This window comes from Sebastes fasciatus, chromosome 11 (genome assembly GCF_043250625.1).
Source record: "Sebastes fasciatus isolate fSebFas1 chromosome 11, fSebFas1.pri, whole genome shotgun sequence".
NCBI lineage: Eukaryota > Metazoa > Chordata > Actinopteri > Perciformes > Sebastidae > Sebastes > Sebastes fasciatus.
Window position 1 is genome coordinate 3,941,637 of NC_133805.1, and position 18,841 is coordinate 3,960,477.

The 18,841-nt window shown below is 40.8% G+C and overlaps 3 protein-coding genes across 13 annotated transcripts in view; all 3 read left to right on the forward strand.

The window, feature by feature from the left end:
• The first annotated feature begins 771 nt into the window (after positions 1-771).
• Positions 772-2,598, forward strand: LOC141776434 (tripartite motif-containing protein 16-like). Its single transcript, XM_074650026.1, has one exon. The coding sequence runs from the start codon at positions 790-792 to the stop codon at positions 2,464-2,466; it is 1,677 nt and encodes a 558-aa protein (XP_074506127.1). The 5' UTR covers positions 772-789; the 3' UTR covers positions 2,467-2,598.
• Positions 2,599-5,028: 2,430 nt separating this feature from the next.
• On the forward strand, positions 5,029-7,126 carry LOC141776436 (tripartite motif-containing protein 16-like). The gene has a single exon (XM_074650028.1). It carries the CDS (start codon positions 5,170-5,172, stop codon positions 6,838-6,840), a length of 1,671 nt encoding a protein of 556 aa, XP_074506129.1. The 5' UTR covers positions 5,029-5,169; the 3' UTR covers positions 6,841-7,126.
• A 1,092-nt stretch (positions 7,127-8,218) lies between these two features.
• zmynd11 (zinc finger, MYND-type containing 11) overlaps positions 8,219-18,841 on the forward strand; it is a 33,574-nt gene continuing 22,951 nt past the window's right edge. For 5 of the 11 annotated variants that reach the window (XM_074650029.1, XM_074650031.1, XM_074650034.1 and 2 more), the window contains exons 1-2: positions 9,607-9,737; positions 16,448-16,583. In XM_074650029.1, the coding sequence (XP_074506130.1) occupies positions 16,453-16,583 (131 nt within the window). In that variant the 5' untranslated portion in view covers positions 9,607-9,737; positions 16,448-16,452. Of the gene's footprint in view, positions 8,404-9,558; positions 9,738-16,447; positions 16,584-18,841 lie in introns of those variants that run through there. The other 6 variants (XM_074650030.1, XM_074650035.1, XM_074650032.1 and 3 more) reach the window with 3 other exon arrangements.

The window sequence follows — 18,841 nt, forward strand, 5'->3', positions numbered from 1 at the left end:
ACCGATATTAGTTCTTTACTTATAGTTATTTAGTCAGGAACCATACTGTCACTGATTTAATGCACCACCCTGCCAGCAAGCTCTGTGACCCAAATCAAACACACCCTAGATGTTGCAGACCAACAAGGTGCATGCTGGATCTGGCCAACCTGCTAACATGCTTACATGCTCATGGTGGATCCTCCAGCGATGACTTGTGTGTTCACTGAGGAACTTTTACCGTCAGTGAGGTGTGTGTGTGTGTGTGTGTGTGTGTGTGTGTGTGTGTGTGTGTGTGAGGCCTTTCTGCTGTTTGTGACAATAATCCCTGATGTGACTGCAGAGCCTCATTCAGCTCAACATGTCTGAAAACTTTGAGGAGCATAAGAGTTGAAGCAGATCATGGAGGACTTTCTGCAAAATGCGACCAGATGTAGTAGGACATCCTGTCATTTGGTGGCATACCTCATTTGACATACTACGTATTGGGACATACAAATTTTTTTTCTGTCGTAATAAATAGTATGGTAGTATGGGTATTGGAACACACAGAGTTGAAATTCACGAGCTCCTCTTCCTGGAATGAATCATAGCTTGATAAACCCCTCCCTCCTCTTCCTGCTCAGCTACACTTGGTCCATTTATTTCCATGTTCCCTCCCCTTTACAGTTTGAAGGTGGGTGTAACCAACATGGTGAGAGCTGACAGGCTCCATTTGCTGCACAAACACATGCAGTTTAGATCAGAGCACAAACTAGTGTCGGTTCTCAGGAAGTGAGACTCAGACAGTCGTCGTCTCTGAGAGGTGAAATGGCGCAGCAAGGAGTTCAGCTGGACCAGGAAGCAATCTCTTGTTCGATCTGTCTGGATCTACTGAAGGATCCGGTGACTATTCCCTGTGGACACAGCTACTGCATGAACTGTATTAAAACCCACTGGGATGGAGAGGATCAGAGGCACATCTACAGCTGTCCTCAGTGTAGGCACGCCTTCACACCGAGGCCTGTCCTGCTGAAAAACACCATGTTAGCAGATTTAGTGGAGGAACTGAAGAAGACTGGACTCCAAGCTGCTCCTGCTGATCACTGCTATGCTCGACCTGAAGATGTGGCCTGTGATGTCTGCACTGGGAGGAAACTGAAAGCCTTCAAGTCCTGTCTGGTGTGTCTGGTTTCTTACTGTGAGAAACACCTCCAGCCTCATTATGACTCAGCTCCGTTCAAGAAACACAAGCTGGTGGAGCCCTCCAAGAAGCTCCAGGAGAACATCTGCTCTCGTCACGACGAGGTGATGAAGATGTTCTGTCGTACTGATCGGCAGTGTATCTGTTATCTCTGCTCTGTGGATGAACATAAAGGCCACGACACCGTCACAGCTGCAGCAGAAAGGACCGAGAGGCAGAGAGAGCTGGAGGTGAGTCGACTCAACATCCAGCAGAGGATCCAGGACAGAGAGAAAGATGTGAAGCTGCTCCAACAGGAGGTGGAGGCTGTCAATCACTCTGCTGATAAAGCAGTGGAGGACAGTGAGAAGATCTTCACCGAGCTGATCCGTCTCATGGAGAAAAGAAGCTGTGATGTGAAGCAGCAGGTCAGATCCCAGCAGAAAAGTGAAGTGAGTCGAGTCAAAGAGCTTCAGGAGAAGCTGGAGCGGGAGATCACTGAGCTGAAGAGGAGAGACGCTGAGCTGAAGCTGCTGTCGCACACAGAGGATCACAACCAGTTTCTACTGAACTACACCTCACTGTTACCGCTCAGTGAATCTACACACTCATCCAGCATCAATATCCGTCCTCTGAGCTACTTTGAGGACGTGACGGCGGCTGTGTCAGAAGTCAGAGATAAACTACAGGATGTTCTGAGAGAAAAATGGACAAACGTCTCACAGACAGTGACTGAAGTGGATGTTTTACTGTCACAACCAGAGCCCGAGACCAGAGCAGGATTCTTAAAATATTCACGAGAAATCACACTGGATCCAAACACAGCATACACAATGCTGTTATTATCTGAGGTGAACAGAAAAGCAACATTAACAATGCAACCACAGTCTTATTCTAGTCACCCAGACAGATTCATTGGACGTTGTCAGGTCCTGAGTAGAGAGAGTCTGACTGGACGTTGTTACTGGGAGGTGGAGAGGAGAAGGAGAGGAGTTTATGTAGCAGTCGCATACAAGAGTATCAGGAGAGCAGGGGGGTCGGATGAATGTTTGTTTGGAGGCAATGACAAATCTTGGGCGTTAGATTGTAACAATAACAGTTATACATTTTGGTACAACAACATTAAAACCCTTGTCTCAGGTCCTCTGTCCTCCAGAGTAGGAGTGTACCTGGATCACCGTGCAGGTATTCTGTCTTTCTACAGCGTCTCTGAAACCATGACTCTCCTCCACAAAGTCCAAACCGCATTCACTGAGCCTCTCTATGCTGGACTTTTTCTTTATCACGATCATGGAAACACTGCTGAGTTCTGTAAACTGAAATAGACAGAAGTCATTTAAGGGTTAAATGCTGTGTTTTAACTCTTAAACTCATTTTGTCTCCATGTTTGTTGCTGAGAGCTGATTGTTGAGTCATTTCTTCACTGCTCAGAGATCAGCTGTCAATCAAACATTATGGTGTTACTTTGACATCTTCTCATGAGTTGTTCTGTAAATGTGTGAGTGTCTTCAGGTGGCGCTCCTTCCTGTTTCTGTTTCACTGCTCATGATGATGTTTGTTCACCTGAACTGATATTTCTCTGCATGAATATGTAAACTTCTCTGTGCTCTAAAAGATATTTTGTTCTTTCCGCTTTGTAAATTTGTAAAAAAAAACATAACATTTGTTTGGCAAACCTATGAGCTTCATAAAACTGTAATTATCATGATCATAATCAATAAGGAGATCCTTCATTATTCTCGTTCAGATCGCTGAGATTCTGCTCGAACAAACTGATTGTGTTGATGAAGTGAATCTGAACATGAAATCATTGAACAAGAGTCATTTAACAGACTTTACTGATGGGATGTGTGAACAAACTGAAGGTTTCCATGATGAATAAACAAACATGAACAAATTATTTTCCTCCTTGTCTTCATTCCAGGGTATCATACAAAGCTGATGGAGAAAATATGAAACTAATATGAGAGAATAACTGAGACAGTTTTCCTCCTGAAACACCACAAAGCCCAGTGTTCATGTTTAGAGTCAGTCAGTCTCTGTCCTTTCAAATAAAACAGTTTGTCACAGAGAGATGAGCAGAGTTTTACATCAATTGCTGCTTTTTTCTCTTTATTTTCTTTGTGCACTTAGTCAATAAACAGGATTTATTACACAGACGTAAAAACTTAAGATTTATGTGGTCAAGTTTGGGTGTGAGGAGGTTTTGTTGAGTCCTGACACACACGAGACAACAGATATTGTGTAGATGATTCTCTACATTTGGTTACAAATATTTCAATGGTGTTTAATCAGAATTCAAGAAATTGGAGAAAATGTTATCTACAGCCTCAAATCTCACATTCCCAAATACTATTTACAAGCTGAGAGCTGATGTTAGAATAATATTTGTAAAGTGGAAATTCCTCTCTACCATCTTTCCCATGTGACCTGAATGCAGCATCAGTGTTACAGGGTGTGACTCCTGTGAACAAACTGACATAGTGTGATATTACATCTATTTAAATGTCTCTTTACTGATGTTGTTTGAAGCTGCCAAAGGCTCAGTGAAGTTTTGACATGTCTTCCTGCAGTGAACATCACAGCAGGTTAATAACAAGAGAAATGTGAAACCTGATGCACAACACAAGAGGGCGCCCTCATCCTGCTAACCAGGGATGTAGTGGAGGTTAAAGCACCTCTACTCAGTCTGTCTGCATGTTTTAAACCATGTTTTTAAGCCCATCAGAAACTTTATAATGTCTCATACCTCATGGTCAGGGTGTCGGACTTCTGTTAGTCTAAGTGAATTCTACTTTTTTAGTAAAATAACAAACAGAAATGAGTGATTTTCCTGGTGGTAGTTTGGCTTGTGTCCCTCACTAACCGAGGCGTTTACTGTATGTCCTCCTTCATTTCACTTTTTAAAAACCTCACCTGTGTTTTTAATGTTTTAACACTGCTCTAGAAGATTTTCTAATAACTTTTAGTTGTTTTTTCTGCCAGCTACTGAAGTTCAGGTTGACCACAGTGTGTTTGGGTTGTGTGTCAGAAGGTTATTCTCATATTGATGCTTTTTTTGGTGAAGAATTGTGTCGATAGCACCGATCAATAAATATCAGTAGTGGAGGTTAAAGCAGCTCAACTCAGTTTGTCTCCAGTTTCAGTTGAGAACATCTTTTTATTCTGATAAAAAACCTTTATAGTAAAAGTGCATTGTGTCATACATCATGGTAAATGGGGTCAAACCAATATTAGTTCTTTAGTTATAGTTATTAAGTCAGGAACCAGACTGTCACTGATTTAATGCACCACCCTGCCAGCAAGCTCTGTGACCCAAATCAAACACACCCTAGATGTTGCAGACCAACAAGGTGCATGCTGGATCTGGCCAACCTAATAACATGCTAACATGCTCATGGTGGATCCTCCAGCGGTGACTTGTGTATTCACTGAGGAACTTTTACCGTCAGTGAGGTGTGTGTGTGTGTGTGTGTGTGTGTGTGTGTGTGTGTGTGTGAGGCCTTTCTGCTGTTTGTGACAATAATCCCTGATGTGACTGCAGAGCCTCATTCAGCTCAACATGTCTGAACACTTTGAGGAGCAGCAGAGTTGAAGCAGATCATGGAGGACTTTCTGCATAATGCGACCAGATGTAGTAGGACATCCTGGAATTTTTTTATCATAGTGCATTTGACATACTATGTAATGGGACATACTAATTATTTTTCTGTCGTACTAAATAGTATGGTAGTATGGGTATTGGAATGCACAGAGTTAAAATTCACGAGCTCCTCTTCCTTGAATGAATCATAGCTTGATAACCCCTCCCTCCTCTTCCTGCTCTCAAACACAGCAGCTCCACTTGGTCCATTTATTTCCTTGTTCCCTCCCCTTTAGATCTACAGTTTGAAGGTGGGTGTAACCAACATGGTGAGAGCTGACAGGCCCCATTCACTGCACAAACACATTCTGTTTAGATCAGAGCTCAAACTAGATTCACTTCTCAGGAAGTGAAACTCAGACAGTCGTTGCTACTGACAGGTGAAATGGCGCAGAAAGGAGTTCAGCTGGAGAGAGAGTCATTCTCTTGTTCGATCTGTCTGGATCTACTGAAGGATCCGGTGGCTACTTCCTGTGGACATAGCTACTGCATGAACTGTATTAAAGGCTTCTGGGATGGAGAGGATGAGAAGAAGATCTACAGCTGCCCTCAGTGTAGGCAGACCTTCACACCGAGGCCTGTCCTGATGAAAAACACCATGTTAGCAGTTTTAGTGGAGGAGCTGAAGAAGACTGGACTCCAAGCTGCTCCTGCTGATCACTGCTATGCTGGACCTGAAGATGTGGCCTGTGATGTCTGTACTGGGAGGAAACTGAAAGCCTTCAAGTCCTGTCTGGTGTTTCTGGCCTCTTACTGTGAGAAACACCTCCAGCCTCATTATGACTCAGCTCCGTTAAAGAAACACAAGCTGGTGGAGCCCTCCAAGAAGCTCCAGGAGAACATCTGCTCTCGTCACGACGAGGTGATGAAGATGTTCTGTCGTACTGATCAGCAGTGTATCTGTTATCTCTGCCCTGTGGATGAACATAAAGGCCACGACACCGTCTCAGCTGCAGCAGAAAGGACCGAGAGGCAGAGAGAGCTGGAGGTGAGTCGACTCAACATCCAGCAGAGGATCCAGGACAGAGAGAAAGATGTGAAGCTGCTCCAACAGGAGGTGGAGGCTGTCAATCGCTCTGCTGATAAAGCAGTGGAGGACAGTGAGAAGATCTTCACCGAGCTGATCCGTCTCATGGAGAAAAGAAGCTGTGATGTGAAGCAGCAGGTGAGATCCCAGCAGGAAAGTGAAGTGAGTCGAGTCAAAGAGCTTCAGGAGAAGCTGGAGCAGGAGATCACTGAGCTGAAGAGGAGAGATGCTGAGCTGAAGCTGCTGTCACACACAGAGGATCACAACCAGTTTCTACACAACTACACCTCACTGTCACCACTCAGTGAATCTACACACTCATCCAGCATCAATATCCGTCCTCTGAGCTACTTTGAGGACGTGACGGCGGCTGTGTCAGAAGTCAGAGATAAACTACAGGACGTTCTGAGAGAGAAATGGACAAACGTCTCACAGACAGTGACTGAAGTGGATGTTTTACTACAACCAGAGCACAAGACCAGAGCTGGATTCTTAAAATATTCACGAGAAATCACACTGAATCCAAACACAGCATACACACAGCTGTTATTATCTGAGGGGAACAGAAAAGCAACATTAACGATGCAACAACAGTCTTATTCTAGTCACCCAGACAGATTCACTGATTGTCATCAGGTCCTGAGTAGAGAGAGTCTGACTAGACGTTGTTACTGGGAGGTGGAGAGGAGAGGGGGAGGATTTTATGTAGGAGTCGCATACAAGAGTATCAGGAGAGCAGGGAGGGTGAATGAATGTGGGTTTGGACAAAATGACAAATCTTGGGCTTTAAGATGTGACAAAAACAGTTATAATTTTTTGTATAACAAAGTCCAAACCCCCGTCTCAGGTCCTCTGTCCTCCAGAGTAGGAGTGTACCTGGATCGCAGTGCAGGTAGTCTGTCCTTCTACAGCATCTCTGAAACCATGACTCTCCTCCACAGAGTCCAGACCACATTCACTGAGCCTCTCTATGCTGGATTTAGGATTATAGAAAATAGAGACATTGCTGAGTTGTGTAAACTGAAATAGACAGAAGTATTTTAAGGGTTAAATTCTGTGTTTTAACTCTTAAACTCATTTTGTCTCCATGTTTGTTGCTGAGAGCTGATTGTTGAGTAATTTCTTCACTGCTCAGAGATCAGCTGTCAATCAAACATTATGGTGGTACTTTGACATCTTCTCATGAGTTGTTCTGTAAATGTTTGAGCTTCTCTATCATCATCACTTTACTGATGGGATGTGTAATATGTGTATGTGTAATGTGTGATACAGGGGCTGTCATTTAATTAAAATATTTAATTGGATTAATCACAAACGAATCGCACATTTTGTATCCATTCAAAATGTACCTTAAAGGGAGATTTTTCAAGTATTTAATACTGTTAACATGGGAGTGGACATATATGCTTGCTTTATGCAAATGTATGTATATATTTATTATTGGAAATCAATTAACACAAAACAATGACAAATATTGTCCAGAAACCCTCACAGGTCCTGCATATGACTTGCCCAAAACTCTGTGATTATCATAGCATCGTTTTTCAACCCAGTTTAGATGAATTCACTGTTTATCAGCCCACAAATGAGACAATAATCGTCTCAACGCATCGACTCTCTCTCACTCGTGCTCTTCTGAACCGTCTCCTCCTGGGGAGGCGGCTGTCTGGCTGCTGCTGCTGCACCGAGAGGCCACAGCGCACCGGAGGACGGATAGATATGTTTCTGAGGTCTGCCGTTTGAAATGAAGTTATTTATCAAAAGAAATTTGGCTAATCAACTCAGTCTGGAAATGAGTCAAATAAATATGGAATATCAATGAAATGCCAAAATACACTGGAGTATATTTTGAGTTTCTTTAAGTATATTTTGATGCATTTACGTACTTTTACTTAAATAACATTTTGCAGGACTTGAGAGTATTTCTACACTGTGGTTTTGTTATTTTTTCACAAGATCCGAGTTCTTATTTCACCACACTTTGACATGTATAATCGGCGGACTGCCCCTTTAACTCTCCCCGGTGTTCGGTGCAGTGAGTCGGATTCCACCACTAGAGTTCTCCCTCTGATTCTCCAGCTCGTTATTAGTAGTGAAAAATGTCTGAGAAATATCACAAAAAATACCAGTAAAATATCTGAAAACTAAACAAAATAATATCTATTAAAGAGGACTTTCTACAAGCACATGAAAAAAACATTCAGAAATATTTGAAAAAAATACGCGAAGATACGAAAAAATCTGGAAAAATGTCCAAAAAATATTTGAAAAAAATATATTGAAAAATCTGGGAATATTAGTAAAATATGTGAAAAAAAAAAAAAATGTACGGGCTGCCCCTTTAAGTCTCCCCGGTGCTCGGTGCAGTGAGTCGGATTCCACCACTAGAGTTCTCCCTCTGGTTCTCCAGCTCGGCTCTGTTTACCTCCCAGCCCAGCGCTGCTGCTGTTCTGTGGCCAGCTGGACACAAACACAACCACCATCCACAGCCTTCAACCAGCCCCGGAACATCACTAATGTAAGCTGCCTCGACCTTCAATCCTTCGCGGATTTCCTTGCAGAAGCTGTGTGTTTAGAGACACCGAATTAAAGGTGAGTTTTGATGTTTATTCTGACAAACACTGCGAGCTAGCTATCGAGCCAGCCAGCGACAAGGCCTATAGAAGGAGGCTGGGACACGGGTCCTGGTGTATTACGCATGCGCAGTGTGACTGAAGCTGCAGAACTAAACATGCAGAAGCAGCGTTCAGTTTTTATGCACCTAACTGGAACAAGTTCCCAGAAACCTGCAGGACCTCCAACTCTGAGTGTTTTAAATCAAAGCTTCAAACTTTCCTGTTTGCTGCTGCTGCCTTTTATTAAACCAGATAATGATCTTATATACTGCACTAGAGCTTGTACTCTTGTGTGTTATATTCTATTTTAGCTTCTATCCTAACTTTTATTTTTAGCTTGTTTTTATTTTCTAAGTTTTTATGACTGTTTTAATTATGTCTTAATGTCCTTTTGCACTTTGTCGCAATGTTCTTAAAGGGACTATTTGTAACTTTCAGAAATGCTTGTTAACAGCGACACCTGTGGCCGTTAAGTCAACGAAAGTCAGCGTCCTGTTGCTCGCGCTTGCTCGCTCTACATAGACATGAACGGGCATTGCTCAAAACAGTGAGGCGACACACATAAGCTAAAAGCACAATATCACTATATTTCAGCTGCTTGGCAGTAATGTTAGCTGACCAGACGGAGGTCTCTCCATGAATCAATGCTGATCCTAGAGTTGGTATTTCCTACTTCAGCCTCCCGACCGCGGCCGGAGGAAGACACCAGCATTTTTTCCCAAGGTCAAGGTATAAGCTGTGGAGTGATCATGCTTTTGCTGTTGCTGCTCCTAAATTATTATTAGTTACCCCCATATATACGCACTGTCACTGACCTAGTATTTTTTAAATCTAAACTCAAGACTTTTTTATTTAGATTGGCTTTTAATACCTAGCAGCCCGGTGACATTTTTCCTGTGCTTTTTATGCACCTTTTTATGATTTTATGATGTGTTGTGTTTTTATTCCTGTTATTTCTTGATGTTAATGTAAAGCACTTTGGGTACCTTTTGGTTATTGTAAAGGGCTATACAAATACATTTTGATTGATTGATTGAATGATCGTTCACTTAAAAGAGCCTGCTCTTTGAACCGACTCGTTCGCGACCAACACACACCACTACTGCGCATGCGTAGTAGCTCCATCCCACCCAGACCGCCGTGTCTCATCCTCCTTCTACAGGCCTCGGCCAGCCAGCTAGCACCGTTAGCTTAGCCGTTAGCTTAGCCGTTAGCTGCCTGTGCATCCCGTGATGGAGGACTGTGAACATGGCGCCCTCCAAAACAAACTAGCCAGCTAACCGGAGTGTGTTCGGCTGTGTTCTCATAACGGTGAGTTAGAGCTTTACATGTGAACCTTTAATAATAATAATAATAACAGCAGTTTGTCGTCTTTGATTGTGAATCTTGTTTAGTTATCTAGCTAGTTAGCTAACGTAAGCTAACTAGCATATAGCTAACAAAAACAGCCTGTCTGTCTGGCAGCCAACCAGTCATTTAGCCTGCTTGTTCTGGTGTGTTATCATTTAGCATATATAAATAATGTAAACTGGCTGGTTTTAGTGATTTAGTGTTTAGTTAAATGGGTGTTTTTGTCTTGACACGCTTTGGTTTGGTGGTTAGCTGGCTAATGCTCCATGTGTGGCCTTCCACGACTCAGCCTCTTTGTTGCCACAAATCTACGAGTTTGTATTTAATGTGACATTTAATGACCAGCTTTGTTTGATCTGAGTTTTAAATGACAGTGTGATAGTGATAGATGATAAGCCTGTTTGTTTATAGCATGACTCTCTGCCAGCTAATAGCAACCTCAGTGTGACACCAGCATGAGGAGACCTGTCTCTGGACAGCGTTGCATCCTTCAAGACTGTCATCATAACTGATTTAATTGATATCATAACTAACAGGGATGATTCTTGATATGGACTCACATTCTCTCAGGTCTTATTAACCTCTTAAACTGTTGGATGTTAGAAGGTGTGGTTCACCTGGACAGACATACACAAAATAAATCAAGAATAGCTCCACAGCTAGCAGGTCTATATGCAGGATCTGGATCTCTATGCATAGGTAAGACCTCAGATAATTCACCCCCAGTGTCAGTAACATTGTGAACCAAAGGAAAAAATTACATTTTTATCCTTGCCTTAAATGTTTTCTAGATTAGACAGTAGATAACACCATGATAGCAATGATGCCATGCACAGAGATGCCACTGAATTCATTCAGTAACTCTTTGACTACAACTGTGCCACAGCAGATATAAATAACACAAAGCACATACATTCAGTTTATTGAATGGCAATGCCCTGCGTGGCTTTCTACGGCTCAACCTCTTTGTTGCCACAAATCTACGAGTTTGTATTTAATGTGACATTTAATTACAAGCTTTGTTGCTGAGTTTTAAATGACAGTGTGACAGTGAGATGATTGGTCATAGATCGGCCTATTTGGTCTCCTCATATCAGTGTCACACTGAGGTTGCTATTAGCTGGCAGAGAGTCATGCTAAACAATCTTTGGACAGCGTTGCATCCTTCAAGACTGCCATCATAACTGATTTAATTGATATCATAACTAACAGGGATGATTCTTGATATGGAGTCACCTTCTCTCAGGTCTTATTAACCTACTAAACCTTTGGGTGCTGAAAGGTGTGGTTCACCTAGTACAGACATACCCAAAATAAATCAAGAATAGCTCCACAACTACCAGGTCTATATGCATGATCTTGGTCTCTATGGATAGGTAAGACCTCAGATAATTCATCCCCATTGTCAGTAACATTGTGACTGTTAACTATGCCTGAGTAAGTTGTGATGAACCAAAGGAAAAATGTACACTTTTATCCTCGCCTGAAATGTTTTCTAGATTAGACACCATTATAGCGATGATGCCATGCACAGAGATGCCACTGAATTCATTCAGTAACTCCTTGACTATAACTGTGCCAAAGCAGATATAAATAACAAGAAGCACATAGATTCTACGAAGGTTTTAGTAAAGATAGGACCAGGCGGACTCTCCATTTGGCCACTTGGATACCCAAAGTGTGCCAAATGGGTTTTCTACCTCTTGAACGGGAATCTGGCTATAAAATACTACTGATATCTACTACAGGAGGCTATGTGCACACAATGGATTATTCCTCCATGACATTTACCCTGTGCATCATCATTCTACCATTGTGCACAGTATAAAGTCAATAACATTTTTTTTTTTTATAATTTTGACTCCAAATAGAGTAGTTTTATTATAATAATGAAATATGATTAAGTAAAACTTAGATAATAACAAATAAGGTCAATAACAATATAACTAAGATATCAAAAAAGATCCAAAGTCAAGTTTGTACATTCAATATAAAAATGGTCAAAAGCATTATAAAGTAAAAATACAATTTCTTGTGCTTTGTTTTTTTTACTAAAATATTGAAATCATCGCCAAACAAACATTGTTTGGAAAAAAATACACTTGGAGTGTTAGTAGCGTTAAGGCGTCGTCTTTTAGAAACAATTCAGAAAATAGACCACCACAGCATTTTATGAAGTTTTTAAAAGCAGAGTTTTAACACACAGCTCAGGCGAACCCGGTACCGGGTCCATGGGGTAAAAGAGGTTAAGCGGGAACAACAGCGCTGTGTAGTCTCATTGTTTACTCTGGGAGCCAAAAAGCCCTCTCAACCTGTGTTAGCCGTCTTCTAATTGGCCTCCGGTGTCGCACACCTTGTCTAATTGATTGGGGAGCACGTAGGCGTCGACCTTTCATCATGTAGTGTGAGCTCTCTGGAGACAGAGGTGCAGGCTGGCAGCAGTGTGCCAGACAGAGGTGGCTGTGTGTTGTGTACACGCCAGCCCAGCGGACGCATGCGGAGGAGAGCCTGAGTGGCCATGCTGCCTTGGCATCGTGGCACAGGTGTCCCTCCTTCACACCTGCTGCACTTGACACGGAATAGGGGAGCTCACATTACTCACTGTCACCTTTCTGCTCTCATTCCCTCTTTCTCCTTCAGCTGTGTTGTGAGACTGTGAAGTGGGGATGCACCGATTGCAAAATTCTATGCCAATAGTGATGTTTAAAAGAACAATAGCCGATACCGATGTTTTTAGTTTCGTAAAAAAATTATTACACAGCTTTGTTGAATACTCTATTCTGGTTAGTTAATCACGGCGTTCTGCGGTCTGTTATTTCTTTATAGCAGACCGTTGCCATGTATAGCAGACAGTTGCAATGGGCGCAGCTCTGATGTCGGACTCTGGCGGACCGTTTTTGTGTCAAATTATTGATTTCTTAAGTAAGTAGCCGTGTAATAAGCGGGATAATGTACAGCTAGCGTGTCATTGTTGTGAAAGAAACTATGATCATGTACATGCATGCACATGTGGAGATGTGTATTTACTGTATGTACAGTGAGTAGGATTTATGTTTACAGTCACAGGTATGTACATATTATAATATGTACATAAAGGGACAGATGAACATATTACCAAAACATTTGCATTAAAGAATGTAAAAATGAATCTATAACAGTAGCAGAGGATATTTGGTGTTAAAGGGTTATTGATGTTATAGTGATTTTATAGTATATAGATATAGTGTATGACTGACTAAGTGTTCATTTAAAGGAATCCAGATGCTGACAATGAGTGGTTTAGGTGAGCCTGACTTGCAACGTTAATATCAAATGCATCAGGCTGATATTTGTGTACTTTAGCCCGGGCTCAGATCTAGTCTGTACCAGCCTGAAACAGAGCAGAGATATAAAATACTACGCTTAAAGAGATGATTATCACACACCTTCTCAACGTAAGAAACCTCCACTCTGACCATGATCAAAATATCAACCTCTACACATGCTTTGTGTTGATTCTCACTTCATGTGCATTTATTTTTGGATGAGTTGCTTATTTGCTCTCAACACCAAATATATTTGTTGCATGTTTTTCTCTCCCCCTTAACCACAGTCCATACTCTCATGAGAGAAGTGTGAAGATGAACATCCTCTCACGACATCTGTCACAGCCTCTTCTACCACAAAGTGCACTAAAGCCAAGCCTCCTCCTTCGTATAAAAATGCCCCAAGCATTATTATGTTTAGCTTTTGGCTGCGATTTATGAAAGTGACATCTTAAGTTTCACGGATGGTTAAGAGGAGAACCGCATAAAATTGGATTTGAAGATATTCGTGGAAGGCCAGGCCTTTGCACCACAGTAAAGAGGCTGCCAGTGTTATTCAGAACCTTTGAAGGTCTCTAAGAGTTTTCCTTGTCATATTCCCTCTGACATTTTCTGAGCGTCCATCAGAACCACAGTATTTGTTTGAAGTCCACATCATATTAAGATTGTCCTCTTAATGACAACAAGACATGATATAATTATGTCTGACTTGTAATCAATGCTTTTCAGGAGGAATATGGCTTACATACATGCATTTTAAATAAATGTCGCTTTTCCATACATTACATTTGCATAAAGCATCATATTTGCCCACTCCCATGTTGATAAGAGGATTAAATGCTTGACAAATCTCTCTTTAAGGTACATTTTGAACAGATAAAAAATGTGCGATTAATTTGCGATTAATCATGATTAAATATTTTAATTGATTGACAGCCCTAGTAATAACTAAATAAACTGAGTTGGAAAAAAATGTAAAAAGGAAACAAAAAAGCCACCCACCCTGTCACCCTAACCCATCCCCTGTAGGTTGTTTACTCATATTTGTATGATACTTAAACTATTACAACGACGTAAAATGTAGTTTGGCTCCTAATTTCAAGCAGCAAGGTTGACAGACTTTGTGCTTTAAAGCATAATGATAATTGATTTAGTCATCCAGCCACATTTTAATGATTGGGACAATAGATTTCTTCTAGCGTATGAGTGTTATTTTTTTGTTGTTGTTGTAATGAGGAGGATGGATGAAGAGTTTGAGTACGTTTTATTGTTGATTCAGACAGGTCAAGGATGCTCAGTGAAGGTTCTGGTTATTAGATTTAAGGTAATGGCTTCAGAGATACAATGCTGGACCAAATGTGTTATTATTGGAAACCATGAAAATAACCGAGGTACAAATCACTGAGGTGTTTTGTCTCAGAAGCTTAGAGCTCATTTGATGATGGAAGGAGATTTAAGCCATCCTCTGGCTGGACAGATACTCTTGTTTGTTTTGGTTAGTATCACTTCTGGTAATTGGCACAGGTGTGTGGTTTTCACTTTATTTACCTGTGCGCTTGGACAGCGGAAAGCAGACAAAGAGGGTTGGGCATTTTCTGTTGACCGTCACGCCACATCGCATACTTTAGTTCTTCCAGTTAAGCTATTGTTTGTGATTCTTTTCATATATGTAAACAACATAAACGCATCTGGTCTTCTGGATTTCTTGGAGCGAGTCACCGTTAAGAGCCTAATTAGCCTCTTAGCCGCTTTTGATATATAGTAGTCACTACAATTACTGTTAATCATACTTGTGTGGAATTTATACTGTGATGATGTTGTGATATATTGGAGTATTTGTGCTTTCTAATTTGATAACATATTTTATAAAAATGTTGATTAAAAAAATGCAAGTATTTAAAATATTTTTTTTGTTTTATGTCACATTATTATGACCATTTAATGCAACTCAATGAACATTTGTTCGATTGTTTAATGTGATTATTGCATATGTAAGACATGTTGATTCAGCGTTGTTGATTGGTATTATGGACTAACTCTTGCAGGGCAGCGAGATATACAAAGAAACACTAGCTGGTTTGTTAATCACAGTATTTCCTTAGTCTTTGTTTAAACATTTTATGGCCACACATGGCTGTTCTTTAATATGACGGATATACTACATGCAGTCTGAATATTTGGAAAATGACAGGAGTGCTCGGAAGATATGAAATGACCACTCATCAAGTGTCAAATGGCTAAATCTTCCACCTGGTCATGCTTGTGTAACGGAAGTGAGAGCGTCTTTAGCTTCTGTACTGTGAGCACTCCCCAGTGTAACAGTTACGAGAGGGATTTAAATCAAACCCTGCACATTTGACTGGACCGCTAAAAAAATGGGCTAAAAAAAGGGTTAAAAAGGGATTTTTCATTTCAGCTGGACACCTATGGTCAGCAGTGTCTTCAAAGACGGTCACATGTGATTCTCATGGTTCTCCACAGTCTTTCTGTTGTCGTCATTTGTCCTGCTGACCACCGTGTGCTCTCGTCCTGCGCAAATCAGTTGGAATGAAAACAGTGTCTCTTTATCTAAAGGGGCTGCTGTTAAGCTGCTCTGCACAACCTGCACTTGTGTTTCCCTGCTGTCTTGATGATTAGCTAGTCTAATTATAATAATTATAATACCAGCCGAGCATTAACAAAAGAAATTTAACTCAGTGAAATTAATACAAAATCCTCTCTTGACAACAAACGGCACACTTTAATTCATGGTGTTATAAACTTTTAAGAGACCTGTACACCACTGTGGCTAAACCTGTAAAGAAATGGCCCAATGCTGTGAAAAGCTCTCATTATATTTGCCTATAAAAAAAAAGAAGATTTTTGGCCAACAAATGTTTTGTCTAGTTGCCCAGATCTTGGCTGATGCAACAAAAAGTTGATTTCAGATCACGTGTGCACTAAAGCATCGTGACTTGTTACAAACTTCATTATTGTATTAATATTGAGATACATGTGGAGTATTTGTGCTTTCTAAATTAATAACAAGCAGATTTTCTGTATAATCTGACTATAAAACCATGTTTACAAAATGCAACTGAAAATTATTGTTTTATGTCACATTAGTATGACCATTTTGGGCAACACAATGAACACCGTTTCAATTATTTAATGCACATATATAAAGACATATTTTGATGTTCAGGATTGCTGATTGGTATTATTTCTTATAGGGCAGCAAGATATACAAAGAGGCTGGTATTCTTTAATTGGTAGTCTGTATTTTGGTACAACAACTCAACTAAACTTAAACCTAATTTTGATTCACGGAACAAAAGAAAAATACATCTGCTGATTTATTTATTTTTTCCTTTTGTTTCCCCACAGTTGAGATGAATAAGGAAATCATGTCACGCGTGGTGAAGAAGAGGCAGGCGGACCCCAAGGTGGTCCAGTATGTGTGGGCGGCCATCGAGGTCGTCCGCAACCAGAAACAAATTGCAAACATGGACAGGATCTCCAAGTAAGTTAATCACAAACAGGATGGATAGGTTGATGTGTATCTTTCAATATATGTGTGTTGTCCTTTGACTAAAGTTACCACCATACTGTTAAAGGATACGTTTACCCTCTGAGACCCACAATTGATGCTTTTTTGTTCTTTCTTGGGGGTTACAGGTGGTCTTTAGGGGGAGATAGAAGATAAACAGTAGATGTAACATAGAAGTGGTTGTTACACACATTTGGTGCTAAATTTAACCATTTTTTACCACTTGAGAATTGATAGAAATGATAAAAAATCCCTCCAAAATACCACATTAAGACACCGAGACTTTGAGGAACACCATAGGAAAAGCCATGCTGTGATTTGGTATCAAAAACGTTTGACATTTGGAGATTTCTGCACTGATCTAGACGTGCAGGTTGCTCTGATTTCATCTGCTGTTTATCGTGTTCACAGCACTGAAAAGGGACATTTGAAAAAGTAAACGGCCATGTGTCCTTCTAGAAACAACGTTCGGGTTATTCTGGATAATCCACACTGTTGATAGTTTTCTCAGTGACTACTTTTGACATTTTTGTTGTACAACATAAAGTGACAGGAGCCACTGAGAAGAGTGAGAAGGGTAATGGACTTGTATGGAAAAAAAAAAAACTTTTTTGGTTTGGCCTGCCTTCATGTCCTTAAGCAAGGTATTCCCTAACAGCTCCCTATTCAAAAGGTTTCAGGTACTTCAAATCAGCACAGATATGACCTGAGGGGAGAAAAACAGCTCAACACACAAACATGCCGTTACTTGAACCTACTGCTATATGTGGACATGTTGTGTAATATGAATCGTTTCCCAGGCTTTTTATGTTATTACACAGGGTGACTTGTGTCTGCAGATCTCAGGGCTCGGCAGCTGAATAACTCACAACATTTAGGGCTGCATTAACTAACTATTTAATCTATTGACACATTTTTAAAAATAATCAATTGATCATTTTAGTTTATAAAATTACAGGATCAAGTAGCCAAAAAATTCTATCACAGTTTCCTGGAGTTCAAAGTAGAATAGCTTGTTTTCCCAGACTTATGTTGCATTCACACCAAGAGCGAATTTTCGCCTTTCTTTACTTGTGCGAGTTGGACCGCCGGTATCATTTGTGTTCATTTGCTTAAACAACTATTCTTTCTGCCCGTTTTTGCCATCAACCACGGAAGAAAAAACTACTGTTGCTGCTTTGTGCATGTTGTGGAAGAAGTCCCAGATATGTCAGAAAACCAAACGCCGTCGTGTCTGGGTTCATGACATCATCAGTGCCATTGCACTGACTGTATCTAGCAAGCCACACGTCGCTGCTACGGTATGAACCCAAAATAAACAGATTGTGCTGTGATTTAATTACAATATACGAACAAAAAAGATGCCGAAATAACTACATAATAATGCCGATTTGTAAAAAGACTGAATTTATGCTTTGTCAAGTCTGACAAACTTTTGAAATGCTTGTTTTCTGAATGGAGTTTGGATCAATCAGTGCCACTGAAAATGGGTTCTGCGGGTACCAGCGAGTCTCCCCTTTACAGACACGCCCACTTTATGATAATCACATGCAGTTTGGGGCAAGTCATAGTCAAGTCAGCACACTGACACACTGACAGCTGTTGTTGCCTGTTGGGCTGCAGTTTCACATGTTGTGATTTGACCATATTTTTTATGCTAAATGCAGTACCTGTGAGGATTTTTGGACAATATCTGTCATTGTTTTGTGTTGTTCATTGATTTCCAATAATAAAAAACGTGCCATTAATCGCGATTAACGATGGACATCACATGATTAATCTCAATTAAATATTTTAATCGATTGACGGCCCTAAATAAAACAGAGAAAAGCAGTCAAAACTCACATTTGAGAAGCTGGAGAGATATTAGGCAATCATCAAAATAGTTGCTGATTAATTTTCTGTTGAATGACTAATCGATGGACCCGCTAATTGTTTGGCATCGTCGTTAATGTGTGTGTGTGTGTATTGGCGCAAGCTGCAAAGTCGAGGCCTGGATGTTCTGTTGAGCCCTGTTTGCACTCAGTGCCATGCCAGGCAGTGATCAATAGTTGGATTGACAGCTGTTGGACTTCTGACATTCTCCAAACGTTACTCACTCATTGCCATTCTTGCCATGAAGCCAGCCACCCTGTATTGCACCCAGTGGGCCTTGATATAGTATCTACAGCATGTTGGGTTCGTGATGCTTTAAACGTCTTTACTTCATCTGTGGAGTGAATCTCACATTG